The 12498-nt window shown below is 41.3% G+C and overlaps 1 protein-coding gene across 15 annotated transcripts in view; it reads right to left on the bottom strand.

Moving 5' to 3' along the window:
• The window catches only part of PCCA (propionyl-CoA carboxylase subunit alpha), a 420693-nt gene that overhangs the window by 251832 nt on the left and 156363 nt on the right, over positions 1-12498 (bottom strand). For all 15 annotated transcript variants that reach the window (XR_012159457.1, XM_073348756.2, XM_073348763.2 and 12 more), the window contains one exon: positions 8822-8900. Coding sequence is in view for 14 of the 15 variants with exons in the window: in XM_073348756.2 (XP_073204857.1) it covers positions 8822-8900 (79 nt within the window). In the remaining variant the exon portion in view is untranslated. The remainder of the gene's footprint in view (positions 1-8821; positions 8901-12498) is intronic.

Raw genomic sequence — 12498 nt, 5'->3', positions numbered from 1 at the left:
TCTAGTTGGCAGCCGGTATCAAGTGGAGTGCCCCAGGGGTCGGTCCTGGGGCCGGTTTTATTCAATATCTTCATAAATGATCTGGAGGATGGTGTGGATTGCACTCTCAGCAAATTTGCGGATGATACTAAACTGGGAGGAGTGGTAGATACGCTGGAGGGGAGGGATAGGCTACAGAAGGACCTAGACCAATTGGAAGATTGGGCCAAAAGGAATCTGATGAGGTTCAATAAGGATAAGTGCAGGGTCCTGCACTTAGGACGGAAGAACCCAATGCACAGCTACAGACTAGGGACTGAATGGCTAGGCAGCAGTTCTGCAGAAAAGGACCTAGGGGTGACAGTGGACGAGAAGCTGGATATGAGTCAGCAGTGTGCCCTTGTTGCCAAGAAGGCCAATGGCATTTTGGGATGTATAAGTAGGGGCATAGCGAGCAGATCGAGGGACGTGATCGTTCCCCTCTATTCGACATTGGTGAGGCCTCATCTGGAGTACTGTGTCCAGTTTTGGGCCCCACACTTCAAGAAGGATGTGGATAAATTGGAGAGAGTCCAGCGAAGGGCAACAAAAATGATTAGGGGACTGGAACACATGAGTTATGAGGAGAGGCTGTGGGAGCTGGGATTGTTTAGCCTGCAGAAGAGAAGAATGAGGGGGGATTTGATAGCTGCTTTCAACTACCTGAAAGGGGGTTCCAAAGAGGATGGCTCTAGACTGTTCTCAATGGTAGCAGATGACAGAACGAGGAGTAATGGTCTCAAGTTGCAGTGGGGGAGGTTTAGATTGGATATTAGGAAAAACTTTTTCACTAAGAGGGTGGTGAAACACTGGAATGCGTTACCTAGGGAGGTGGTAGAATCTCCTTCCTTAGAGGTTTTTAAGGTCAGGCTTGACAAAGCCCTGGCTGGGATGATTTAACTGGGAATTGGTCCTGCTTTGAGCAGGGGGTTGGACTAGATGACCTTCTGGGGTCCCTTCCAACCCTGATATTCTATGATTCTATGATTCTTTCAGAGCACCAATTCCAATGGTGAGGGGAGCATAATTCCAATCCAAGCAAGGGTGAGAAAGGATGGCTGCATCCTGCTGAGAGATGCATGCAATTTGTAACCACCTTGGAGAAGCCTTCAGATACATACCTCCACAGCTTAATCTCTATGCTGTCAGTACAAGATTTTCTGGGTTGGAGAATAGTGGTCTATATGCATGTAGGCCACAGCCCGCTGCTTGCCACATCTTGCAAGGGCCTAGTGCTGATGGAGAGGGGCCTAAGACTGGAAAACAAAAGCTCCAAAAGGTTGATGCGGAGAAATCATTCTTGGGGATGAAGGAAGACCAGAGACCTTGGACTTCCAAGGTTCACTCCCTAACTGCAAAAAATTCATGTATACCACTACAAAGGTTGCCAAGAGATAAGAACTACCTAGCAGTCTGTTCCAAACATACACCTAAAGCGGGAAATTGAATGAGAGATACATTTTGTCCATGGAAGTCAGTAATGCTGACAGAGACCTTGAGGTAACAGCAGACAGCAAAGTAGAGGAATCACAGTATGAGTCTACAACGTATCATGAGTTTGCAACAGGAAATTAGTCCAATGTAATTTTCGACTGTTTATACAGAGAAGTTCATCACGATGCAAAGAGGTAATAGTCACTCCATACAGCTCTGCTATAATTCGTCATTCTAAACGCCTCCATTACCACAAAGATATTCATAGCTTAGCGAGAGTTTAGAAAAAAGCAATTAAAATGGTGAGAGAGCTGACGGGATGACATATGAAGATAAGATGATCAGTAAAGCAGAGATTAATAGGAGACTTGATAACTTTCCAAAAGTATGGAGAGTATAAATACTAGTGAGAGAAAAGAATTATTAAGGGTGCTAGAATGAGGTATAACTAGGAATAATGGGATAAAATTAAGAATGAAAAATTTTCTGCCTAAATTTTCCTAAGAGTGAGATCTGTAGGACTGAATAATAAAAGCCCAAGGGATATGCTGAAAGTCTCATCACTTAAGACCTTCAAAAAGTACACAGGATGAAGCACTAGTAATTATGCAACAAGGAAATAATCTTCCAATAGCAAGGAGTGAAGTAGTTCAAATAGGTCTTTTCTATGTTCAATTTCTCTAATTCTGGGAATCATGATCCATGGTCTTTAATCTTAATTCTTTAAACAAAATATTGTGCATCCCCTGTTTTGAAAATAGATTACAAACTGTGCATCAAATAGTCTATATTCTGAAAATCCAGTAAGTGTTTTTTAAGCAAAGTTACTTAAAATTAATTTAGAATTTATGGAACGTGTCATGTTCATAGCACTCAGAACTAGATCCACAGGGCAAAAGCAATATAAGTTTGCTGGTCTACCAACATATTTCAAAACTGTTCTAAGGGTACTGTCTCTATAGTTGAGAAGGTAGTTCAGTCTTCATGTTCATTCAGTCTTTGGCCTCTCTGCTGAGAATGCCAACATTAGAAATTAGCATCTTTTTAAAAATTGAAACTGGATTGAGACCACAAATTCATCCCACAGGATACCAGCAACTAATCAGATGGCAATTGTTTGTCACTACCAACCTGGGCTGCATTCAGAACAAGAAGCTCAAGGTGAGAAAAGCAAAATGCTATCCTTTCTGCTGGAGCCACCCACTTCAAATTTCAACGTCAATAGGCTTCATGTGATTAGACCCAAAAATTATTCTCTTGTTGCTACACAAAATGGAAAAATACTTTACTATATTTCTTAGACCATATAATGAGTGTGTAGAAAAATCTTTCACAACCTTTCAATGTTACACATCATCAATGTTGACTGTTAAAAATTATATGGAAGTGTTGTTCTATTAATATTTCTACTTCTCCAAATCAGTGTTCCTATTCTAAATATTTTCCCCTCACTCTTAATCTCAGTTTACCTTTCTGTAACAGACAGCAAAATATTTAGCCAACTTTAGTTAAAATTTAGGCTTCACTGCTGCCTAGTTGCAAATTGTAAAATGAGGATTTCCTCTTGATTAGATGGGTAGTGCAAAAATAGTTTATCTGTAAATGATTTTTTTTTCCTGAGTGACTATGTTCTTTTTCGTACCATTTTTTACACTTTTTGTGTGGTAAGGAAACTTTGCAAAGACAGGATAAATGTAACAAGTAGCAAAATGACCATCTGGGAGACAGAGTCCCGGGTACACAGTAACAAACACTGAATGGTATTCCAGTGGTTTTTCCATAAACAAGGCAAATATCACTAGCTGTTGGTCCTAAAGCAGTGTCATTAAGATAAACAAAAATCACATGCCTGATTGGATTCTGTTGACATCACTCATCTGCATCAAAGAGCTTTCTGACTACCCCACTTCTTATCTGTACTGCTTTAAAACCTCTTAACAATCATGGTTTAGTACTGCATTTCATTTTTTTTTTTAAGTTACTCATTTTGTGAAATTTCTTTTGACGATATCTGAACAAAAACAGAAGTGAATACCTTTTGATTTAGTACAACAGAAGTACTTGTTGACTGTACAAGATGAAGGGAGTAATTCTGATTTCTAAAGCAATAGGAGCAAAGCATCCTTCTAAGTATGAAGTGTGTTATCCTAGATCCTCATTCTAAGATGCTATACTTCATTTCCTATTTAGATTAGAACATAAAGAAGCTTCAGGAAGTGAAGAATACAAATAAGATTGTTTTCTTTATATGTAAAATTTGTTTAAATTGGCTATTCATTTTGCTTATTTTCTTCCAGCTTTTAGAACCGATACTTCATTCAATTTTTTAACACATGGCACAGTAGTTCATTAAGTTCATTCTGGATTAAGTTTAGAAGTGTGTGTGCAACAAGAGTGATGTAGTGGTGGGAGTCTGCTATAGACCACCGGACCAGGGGGATGAGGTGGATGAGGCTTTCTTCCGGCAGCTCACGGAAGCTACTAGATCGCATGCCCTGATTCTCATGGGTGACTTTAATTTTCCTGATATCTGCTGGGAGAGCAATACAGCGGTGCATAGACAATCCAGGAAGTTTTTGGAAAGCGTAGGGGACAATTTCCTGGCGCAAGTGCTAGAGGAGCCAACTAGGGGGGGCGCTTTTCTTGACCTGCTGCTCACAAACCGGGTAGAATTAGTGGGGGAAGCAAAAGTGGATGGGAATCTGGGAGGCAGTGACCATGAGTTGGTTGAGTTCAGGATCCTGACGCAGGGAAGAAAGGTAAGCAGCAGGATACGGACCCTGGACTTCAGGAAAGCAGACTTCGACTCCCTCAGGGAACGGATGGCCAGGATCCCCTGGGGGACTAACTTGAAGGGGAAAGGAGTCCAGGAGAGCTGGCTGTATTTCAAGGAATCCCTGTTGAGGTTACAGGGACAAACCATCCCGATGAGTCGAAAGAATAGTAAATATGGCAGGCGACCAGCTTGGCTTAATGGTGAAATCCTAGCGGATCTTAAACATAAAAAAGAAGCTTACAAGAAGTGGAAGGTTGGACATATGACCAGGGAAGAGTATAAAAATATTGCTCGGGCATGTAGGAATGTTATCAGGAGGGCCAAATCGCACCTGGAGCTGCAGCTAGCCAGAGATGTCAAGAGTAACAAGAAGGGTTTCTTCAGGTATGTTGGCAACAAGAAGAAAGCCAAGGAATGTGTGGGCCCCTTACTGAATGAGGGAGGCAACCTAGTGACAGAGGATGTGGAAAAAGCTAATGTACTCAATGCTTTTTTTGCCTCTGTTTTCACTAACAAGGTCAGCTCTCAGACTGCTGCGCTGGGCATCACAAAATGCGGAAGAGATGGCCAGCCCTCTGTGGAGATAGAGGCGGTTAGGGACTATTTAGAAAAGCTGGACGTGCACAAGTCCATGGGGCCGGACGAGTTGCATCCGAGAGTGCTGAAGGAATTGGCGGCTGTGATTGCAGAGCCACTGGCCATTATCTTTGAAAACTCGTGGCGAACCGGGGAAGTCCCGGATGACTGGAAAAAGGCTAATGTAGTGCCAATCTTTAAAAAAGGGAAGAAGGAAGATCCTGGGAACTACAGGCCAGTCAGCCTCACCTCAGTCCCTGGAAAAATCATGGAGCAGGTCCTCAAAGAATCAATCCTGAAGCACTTGCATGAGAGGAAAGTGATCAGGAACAGCCAGCATGGATTCACCAAGGGAAGGTCATGCCTGACTAATCTAATCGCCTTTTATGATGAGATTACTGGTTCTGTGGATGAAGGGAAAGCAGTGGATGTAATGTTTCTTGACTTTAGCAAAGCTTTTGACACGGTCTCCCATAGTATTCTTGTCACCAAGTTAAGGAAGTATGGGCTGGATGAATGCACTATAAGGTGGGTAGAAAGCTGGCTAGATTGTCGGGCTCAACGGGTAGTGATCAATGGCTCCATTTCTAGTTGGCAGCCGGTATCAAGTGGAGTGCCCCAAGGGTCGGTCCTGGGGCCGGTTTTATTCAATATCTTCATAAATGATCTGGAGGATGGTGTGGATTGCACTCTCAGCAAATTTGCGGATGATACTAAACTGGGAGGAGTGGTAGATACGCTGGAGGGGAGGGATAGGATACAGAAGGACCTAGACCAATTGGAAGATTGGGCCAAAAGGAATCTGATGAGGTTCAATAAGGATAAGTGCAGGATCCTGCACTTAGGACGGAAGAACCCAATGCACAGCTACAGACTAGGGACCGAATGGCTAGGCAGCAGTTCTGCGGAAAAGGACCTAGGGGTGACAGTGGACGAGAAGCTGGATATGAGTCAGCAGTGTGCCCTTGTTGCCAAGAAGGCCAATGGCATTTTGGGATGTATAAGTAGGGGCATAGCGAGCAGATCGAGGGACGTGATCGTTCCCCTCTATTCGACATTGGTGAGGCCTCATCTGGAGTACTGTGTCCAGTTTTGGGCCCCACACTTCAAGAAGGATGTGGATAAATTGGAGAGAGTCCAGCGAAGGGCAACAAAAATGATTAGGGGACTGGAACACATGAGTTATGAGGAGAGGCTGAGGGAGCTGGGATTGTTTAGCCTGCAGAAGAGAAGAATGAGGGGGGATTTGATAGCTGCTTTCAACTACCTGAAAGGGGGTTCCAAAGAGGATGGCTCTAGACTGTTCTCAATGGTAGCAGATGACAGAACGAGGAGTAATGGTCTCAAGTTGCAGTGGGGGAGGTTTAGATTGGATATTAGGAAAAACTTTTTCACTAAGAGGGTGGTGAAACACTGGAATGCGTTACCTAGGGAGGTGGTAGAATCTCCTTCCTTAGAGGTTTTTAAGGTCAGGCTTGACAAAGCCCTGGCTGGGATTATTTAACTGGGAATTGGTCCTGCTTTGAGCAGGGGGTTGGACTAGATGACCTTCTGGGGTCCCTTCCAACCCTGATATTCTATGATTCTATGATTAAAGATGAACTTATCAAGTAAAATTAAACTGAGTTAATTACAGATGTATGTTTGTCATAAACATAGAGCTACGGGTAGCATAAAATCCTTCCTTTACCTGTAAAGGGTTAAGCTCAAATAAGCTGGTTGGCACCTGACCAAAAGGACCAATAAGGGAAGAAGATACACCTCTATCCCAATATAACACGGTCCGCGGGAGCCAAAAAATCTTACTGCGTTATTTGTGAAACCGTATTCTATCGAACTTGCTTTGGCCCCCCTGCTCCTTGTCCCCTGACCGCCCCTCCTCCAGAGACCCCCCCGTCCTTTGTCACCCCCAAGATCCCACCCCCACCCAACCCCCCTGCTCCCTGTCCCCTGACTGCCCCGACCCCTATTCACACCCCTACCCCCAGACAGGCACTCACCAGCAGCGGCGGGAAGCGGAGCAATGTGGCCCCAGCTGCTCTGCTCAGCTTCCCATCACCGGTGAGTGCAGGGAGGTTGAGGAAAGGACGCCCCCCCCCACTCACCGGCAGCGAGAAGCGGAGCGCCACGGCTGGGAGCTGGTGGAATGGAGTGGGCTGGGGCCGGGCTGCTCCACTTCCGCCGCTGCCAGTGAGTGCAGAGTGGGGGGGAGGAGAATCCCTTCCCCCAAACCCCCTCCCCCAAGCGACACGACTGGGGCCGGGATGAGGGAAGTGGAGCAGGCTGCTCCCAGCCCCCCACTATTCACCCAGGACACTCTGGGCCTGCAGGGCCCCCAAAAGTGCCCCCCCACAGCTCCTGCCTCCCAGACCCTGCTTTACCGCGTTGTATGCGAACCTACGTTATATTGGATCACGCTATATCGGCGTACAGGCGTACTTTTAAATCTGTGGGAGAAGGTTTTTGTTTGTGCTCTTTTTGTGTTCTCTCCAGGACAGAGAGGGACCAGGGCAGGAAAAATACATCTCCTAAAGCCATATCTGAAATAAGCATCTAAGATTACAAATTGTAAGTAATAGCAAGGAAATGCATTAGGTTATCTTTTATTTTAGCTTGTGAATTTTCCCTATGCTAAGAGGGAGGTTTATTCCTGTTTTTTGTAACTTTGAAGTTTTGCCGAGAGGGGAATCCTTTAAATCTTATTACCCTGTAAAATTACCTTCCATCCTGATTTTACAGAGGTGCTTCTATTACTTTTTTCTTTATAACAAAGTTCTGTTTTTAAGAATCTGATTGGGTTTTTAGTGTCCTAAAAACCCAAGGGTCTCGTCTGTGCTCACCTTGGTTACTCTCATGCCTCCCCAGGAAAGGGGGTGAAGAGGCTTGCAGGGATATTTTGGGGAAACAGGAACTCCAGGTGTTCCTTTTCCTATATCTTTATCTAACTCACTTGGTGGTGGCAGCGATACTGTCCAAGGACAAGGAAGAATTTGTGCCTTGGGGAAGTTTTTAACCTAAGCTGGTAGAAATAAGCTTACGGGGTCTTTCATGCGGGTCCCCACATCGGTACCCCAGAGTTCAGAGTGGGGAGGGAACCCGGACATATGTGTTGGATTTTCCTAGCCCTCGTGTGGGCAGCATTCAATTTAGAAATAAATCATGAAAAAAATGTACCTAAACTTAGATAATTTTTCCCACTGAAAAAGTCTTCTGACAATTTCTAGTGCACTGAAGACAATTCCTAGTACACCCATAATGCATCATTCTGTGACATCACTAATATGATAAGTTGCAACTGGTCTCCTGATTATTAGGTCACAGAAAAATGCATTCTGAAATATCTTCAGTGAACTCAAAAATGCTATAAAAGGCTCAGTATTTTGTGGGAAGACCTATTACAAAAAACTGAAAACTTTTTTTGTGTGTTGAATATACTTACTCTCTCGTCTTCACACACACAAGCACCAGTTTACTGGAGATTAATTAATTACATGATTTTGTGCTAAAATATTAGTTACGGCCCAGATCCTGAAAACACTCACAAACGTGTTTCCGTACATTAGTAGTCAGTCCCATTGAATTTAAGAGGACTAATTACATGAATAAATGTTTGCAAGACCGGGGCATAACGGTTTACCTTACTTAATATACTGACAATTCATATAACAATAAATTCAAAGATGTATAATATAAATATTATTTGCAACATAGATTTATAAAATAAATCAAGCCACAGTTGAAAGGCGGTTGGAAGACAATTTTTTTCTTATTCCAGTAAGTTGTAAACTCTTTGTAATGCTTGCAAAGGCAGATTTGTACAGAAAAAAATATATATTAAAAAAAATAAAGAAACCACCCGTGTATCGTGCACACTTTCTACAAATGGGATAAAAGCAGAAACTATCTAATTTCTCCATTTCACATTTGGTATCTGTTTAATTGTCAGTTCACAGTGGTTTAATGGAACTTTGGTAACTGCAGTATTCATCAAGGCTAGTTTTTTGGACAGCATCTCACCTGGTCTGTTCATCACTCCAAGCGATTCTCATGCCTTTCCCACCACCACCTGCTGAGGCCTTGATCATGACAGGGTAGCCTAACATTGGGGAACAATTAGACAGAATTTCAAACTTTGATCAGTTGCTCATATGAACATGACAACTGACCACATGTCCAATAATGTAGCAGACAACAACTGGTTTATTAAAAAAGGTTTGTTTGGCGAGAGAAGAGATTTTTTTTTCCTTTTTGAGACTATATAGTCAATACAGTACATTTGTGATGCCATGAGAAAGTGGTTTTCTCTATTTCATTTAATACCCCCAAAATACTGAGTAAACAGAGTCCCCGAGTGGCAAAGTGGTTTATGAGAAAAGGTATGTTTGTCATTTCTGACTTAACTTTACTCTTCTAACAAATTTTGTTACCTTTCTTCTGTTGAAATACAGCGGACCCTTGCTAGAGCGTGCATCACTAGAGCGCGGATTCGCATATAGTGCAGTTGCAGCGATGGATCCCAAATTTAAACACTTAAATTGGGATCCATGGTAACGCTGCCCCCGCTATAATGTGGTATCGCGCATGGATCCCGAACCCCATGTTCTAGCAAGGGTCCAGTGTAAGTATTTTCACTGATGAAGATAAAACATACATACTTTACTAGCAGAAATAGACAGGAGGTGTTTCTATGCTATTGGTCAAAATGGCCAGCAACTTATGTATTCAAAGGCCTTGGCCAATAGTGCAGTACATTTATTTGACATCACAAAAGAGCCGTGCTGCACTCACATTAGAACAAGTGAATAAAAAATACTAACAATTATATACCAATAGAAGGTAACAGAAGTAATTTCCCAAAACTGATGTGATACAAATATTAAATTAAAAAACAAAATCTAACACCCCTGCTCAGACTGAGTAGTATTTTACTCCCAGAGTAAGGTTAACTTATTATGAATTTTTCAATTTGGCTGTAAAAGTTTTCTGAATGTTAAAAAGAAAGAGAGAGAAAGAAATTAGTACATGTAGCATAACTATTTGGGATTACAATTACTTTCCAGAGGTCATTTCTTAATTGCATTGATTAATCTGCCTCTCTCTCACACTAATCTGTGGGACATTTGGTAGTTAAGGATCAGATTGGAATAGCTTCTAAGATAGTCTGATATTTTCAAAGATAGGAAAAAATCCACAACCATGTGTGTGTCACAGGGCTGCAGGTATAGTTTATGAGGATGCTAATTAGAGCAAACTCTAACCCTGCTGACTTGTCTTGGCACTAAAACCATGATCTGTCCTTGCAAAATGAAGATTTGTTTCTATGCATGACTGCTTTGGAAAGCTCACTATTTAAGAGATTTGGGGATGATAGTGAATATTTGGATACATGTCAAAATAGGGACGTCCAAATCAACCACGTTAACAAATTTCACTGTAGTTTTTACTGTTTACTTATTTAGCTCTATGAATCGTGAATAGTTTTACCCCTCACTTTCAAACAGTTCACGTCTATTTAATTTCAAAGGGATTCAAGGGAAGGCCGGTAAAAATAATTGTATTTGAAAAAACTTACACAAAGAGAAATTGGGAAGACTTGAGTTTTCTTCCTTTGAAAGGAGGTGAATAAAAGTGGAGATGATAAAACCATACAAATTAATGAAGGGTCTAGGGAAGGCAGATTGGAAGTTTCTGAACTTTCCTGCCTCAAAAAAAAAAATAAATAGGACACTCAATTAAACTGAGGTGGCAAATTCAAAATGGATAAAAGAAAATACTTTCCAAAAGTATAATTTAACTGTGGAACTCCTTGCCACAGAACATCAGTGAGGCCAAAAATTCAGCAAGATTCAAAAAGGGATTAGACATTTTTATGGCTGGAAAGAATATCCACCAGAGTTATCATTGTTAAGTCTAAAAAACGATATTGGAAGGGATATAAAACCTCATTTTAAAACCTTATACTTCAGGCCTTTAGCTAATATCTAACTATTAGAGATTAGATGAGCCCTATTGTGGGGAGCAGATTACCCTACATCTGCCTACTGTGGATTTCTTACTCCATTCTCTGAAACATCTGGTGCTGACCACGGTCAGAGACCGCATATTGGACAAGATGGAGCATGGGTCTAATCCAGTACAATTATGATGTTTCAATCTAATATTAAAAATAAAAATTCATATTATGTGCTCCATAGTAATACCACTTGAAGCTTGAAAAAGTTCATCTTCTTACCAATAACGCTAATCATTTGAGCCTGGTATAACACATTATGTTATTCAACTGAATAACTCATTGATTTTACTCATACAGTCATTATAAAAATAATTATAATTTTGCTGACATTCACTTCTGGGGGGAAATAAGGTACACTGTTTATATATTATAAAACACATAAATCACATTTATCAACCAAGTTTGCTAAACTGGGTTACTTAACAAAAAATGTACAGGAGGCTTGTTATTGGTATGACCCGTTGAGTTTTGCAGCACTTTACTGCTGCTTTTTGGTAATTTTATGTGTATTGATTTCATATTAGCTGTACATGTACATAAGGTGGCAAATCAAGACTATACATAGTCCCAGTAAGTGTAAAAAAACCAGCACACATTTTATAAAGAAAGAGTTTCAGTATACACATACAACTTTCCATGGTAAGGGAGAAAATTTCTGCAGTCAACTCTTTTTATGCCTTCCGAGAGAGCATTTTTATTAGATAGTTATCACACTTCGGCTTTGTCTGCATTTGGAAAAATGACAAAACGCAGCAATGGTTTCTCCCTATCCTCTCTCAGCTGGTATTGAAAACAATTTAAGTCATAGACCAAACAGAACAGTATTGACAAACCCAGATAATAGACCCATGTTTGACTTCTGTGTTAGAACATGATTCGAACAGGTCTCCCATTGAAATATTTTCTCACAGTTTGGCCAGATAGAGAACTGCCTATTCCCTACTGTTACAACAAGGTTCAAAAGCAATATTTGAGAGGTATGCTGAAATGAGGATGGCAAAAAATGATGGGGAGAAAAGGGCATCCAAACTTTTTCAAATTTCAAGAAAATCTGTATGTGAATTTTGAGCAGAGGTTGAGTCCTATTTTATGTGAATTCATCAACCATTGCCTTAGACATATGGCCCTTGAAATTTAAATTAGAAATGATTCAAGTGTAAAGACAGCAAACATTAAAAATAATATAGAATAAAATAGGGCCAACATTTTCAAAATTGTGTGTTTAAGATTAGTTTCCTAAATACATAAGCAAAAAAAAAAATAGCCTGCTTTCAAAGATGCTAAGCACACTAGCTGCCTTCCACTTTAACAGAATTTGTTGGGTGTTTAGCTTTTCTGAAAAACCAGAGAACTTTCATGTGTGTGTCTACATATGGCCTTAAGAATGATCATACTGGCCTTGGGTCAAGGAGAGAGCTGATGTCCCAGGGGGCCCTTTTGTTATTTGGCAAACCTGAGAGGCCTGCCAGTCCTGCTATATAGAAGATGAGGATCCCTTGGCTGGGTTTAGGAGGTTTTGTGTATCTGCTGGGGGAAAGACGCTGAGGGCATTAATTATCATTATCCTAGTCAATTTTGCATTGATGGCCTGCACCTCTCAGACATTGGCTACAGTCTCAATAACTGAATTAACATGGATTAAAGATTGGCTGGATTTTTTATTGTTGCTAAATTCAAAACT

This window comes from Lepidochelys kempii, chromosome 1, assembly GCF_965140285.1.
Source record: "Lepidochelys kempii isolate rLepKem1 chromosome 1, rLepKem1.hap1, whole genome shotgun sequence".
In the NCBI taxonomy this organism is placed as follows: Eukaryota; Metazoa; Chordata; order Testudines; family Cheloniidae; genus Lepidochelys; species Lepidochelys kempii.
The sequence above is the reverse complement of the archived record's forward strand: the minus strand, read 5'-3'. Positions and strand labels throughout refer to the sequence as shown.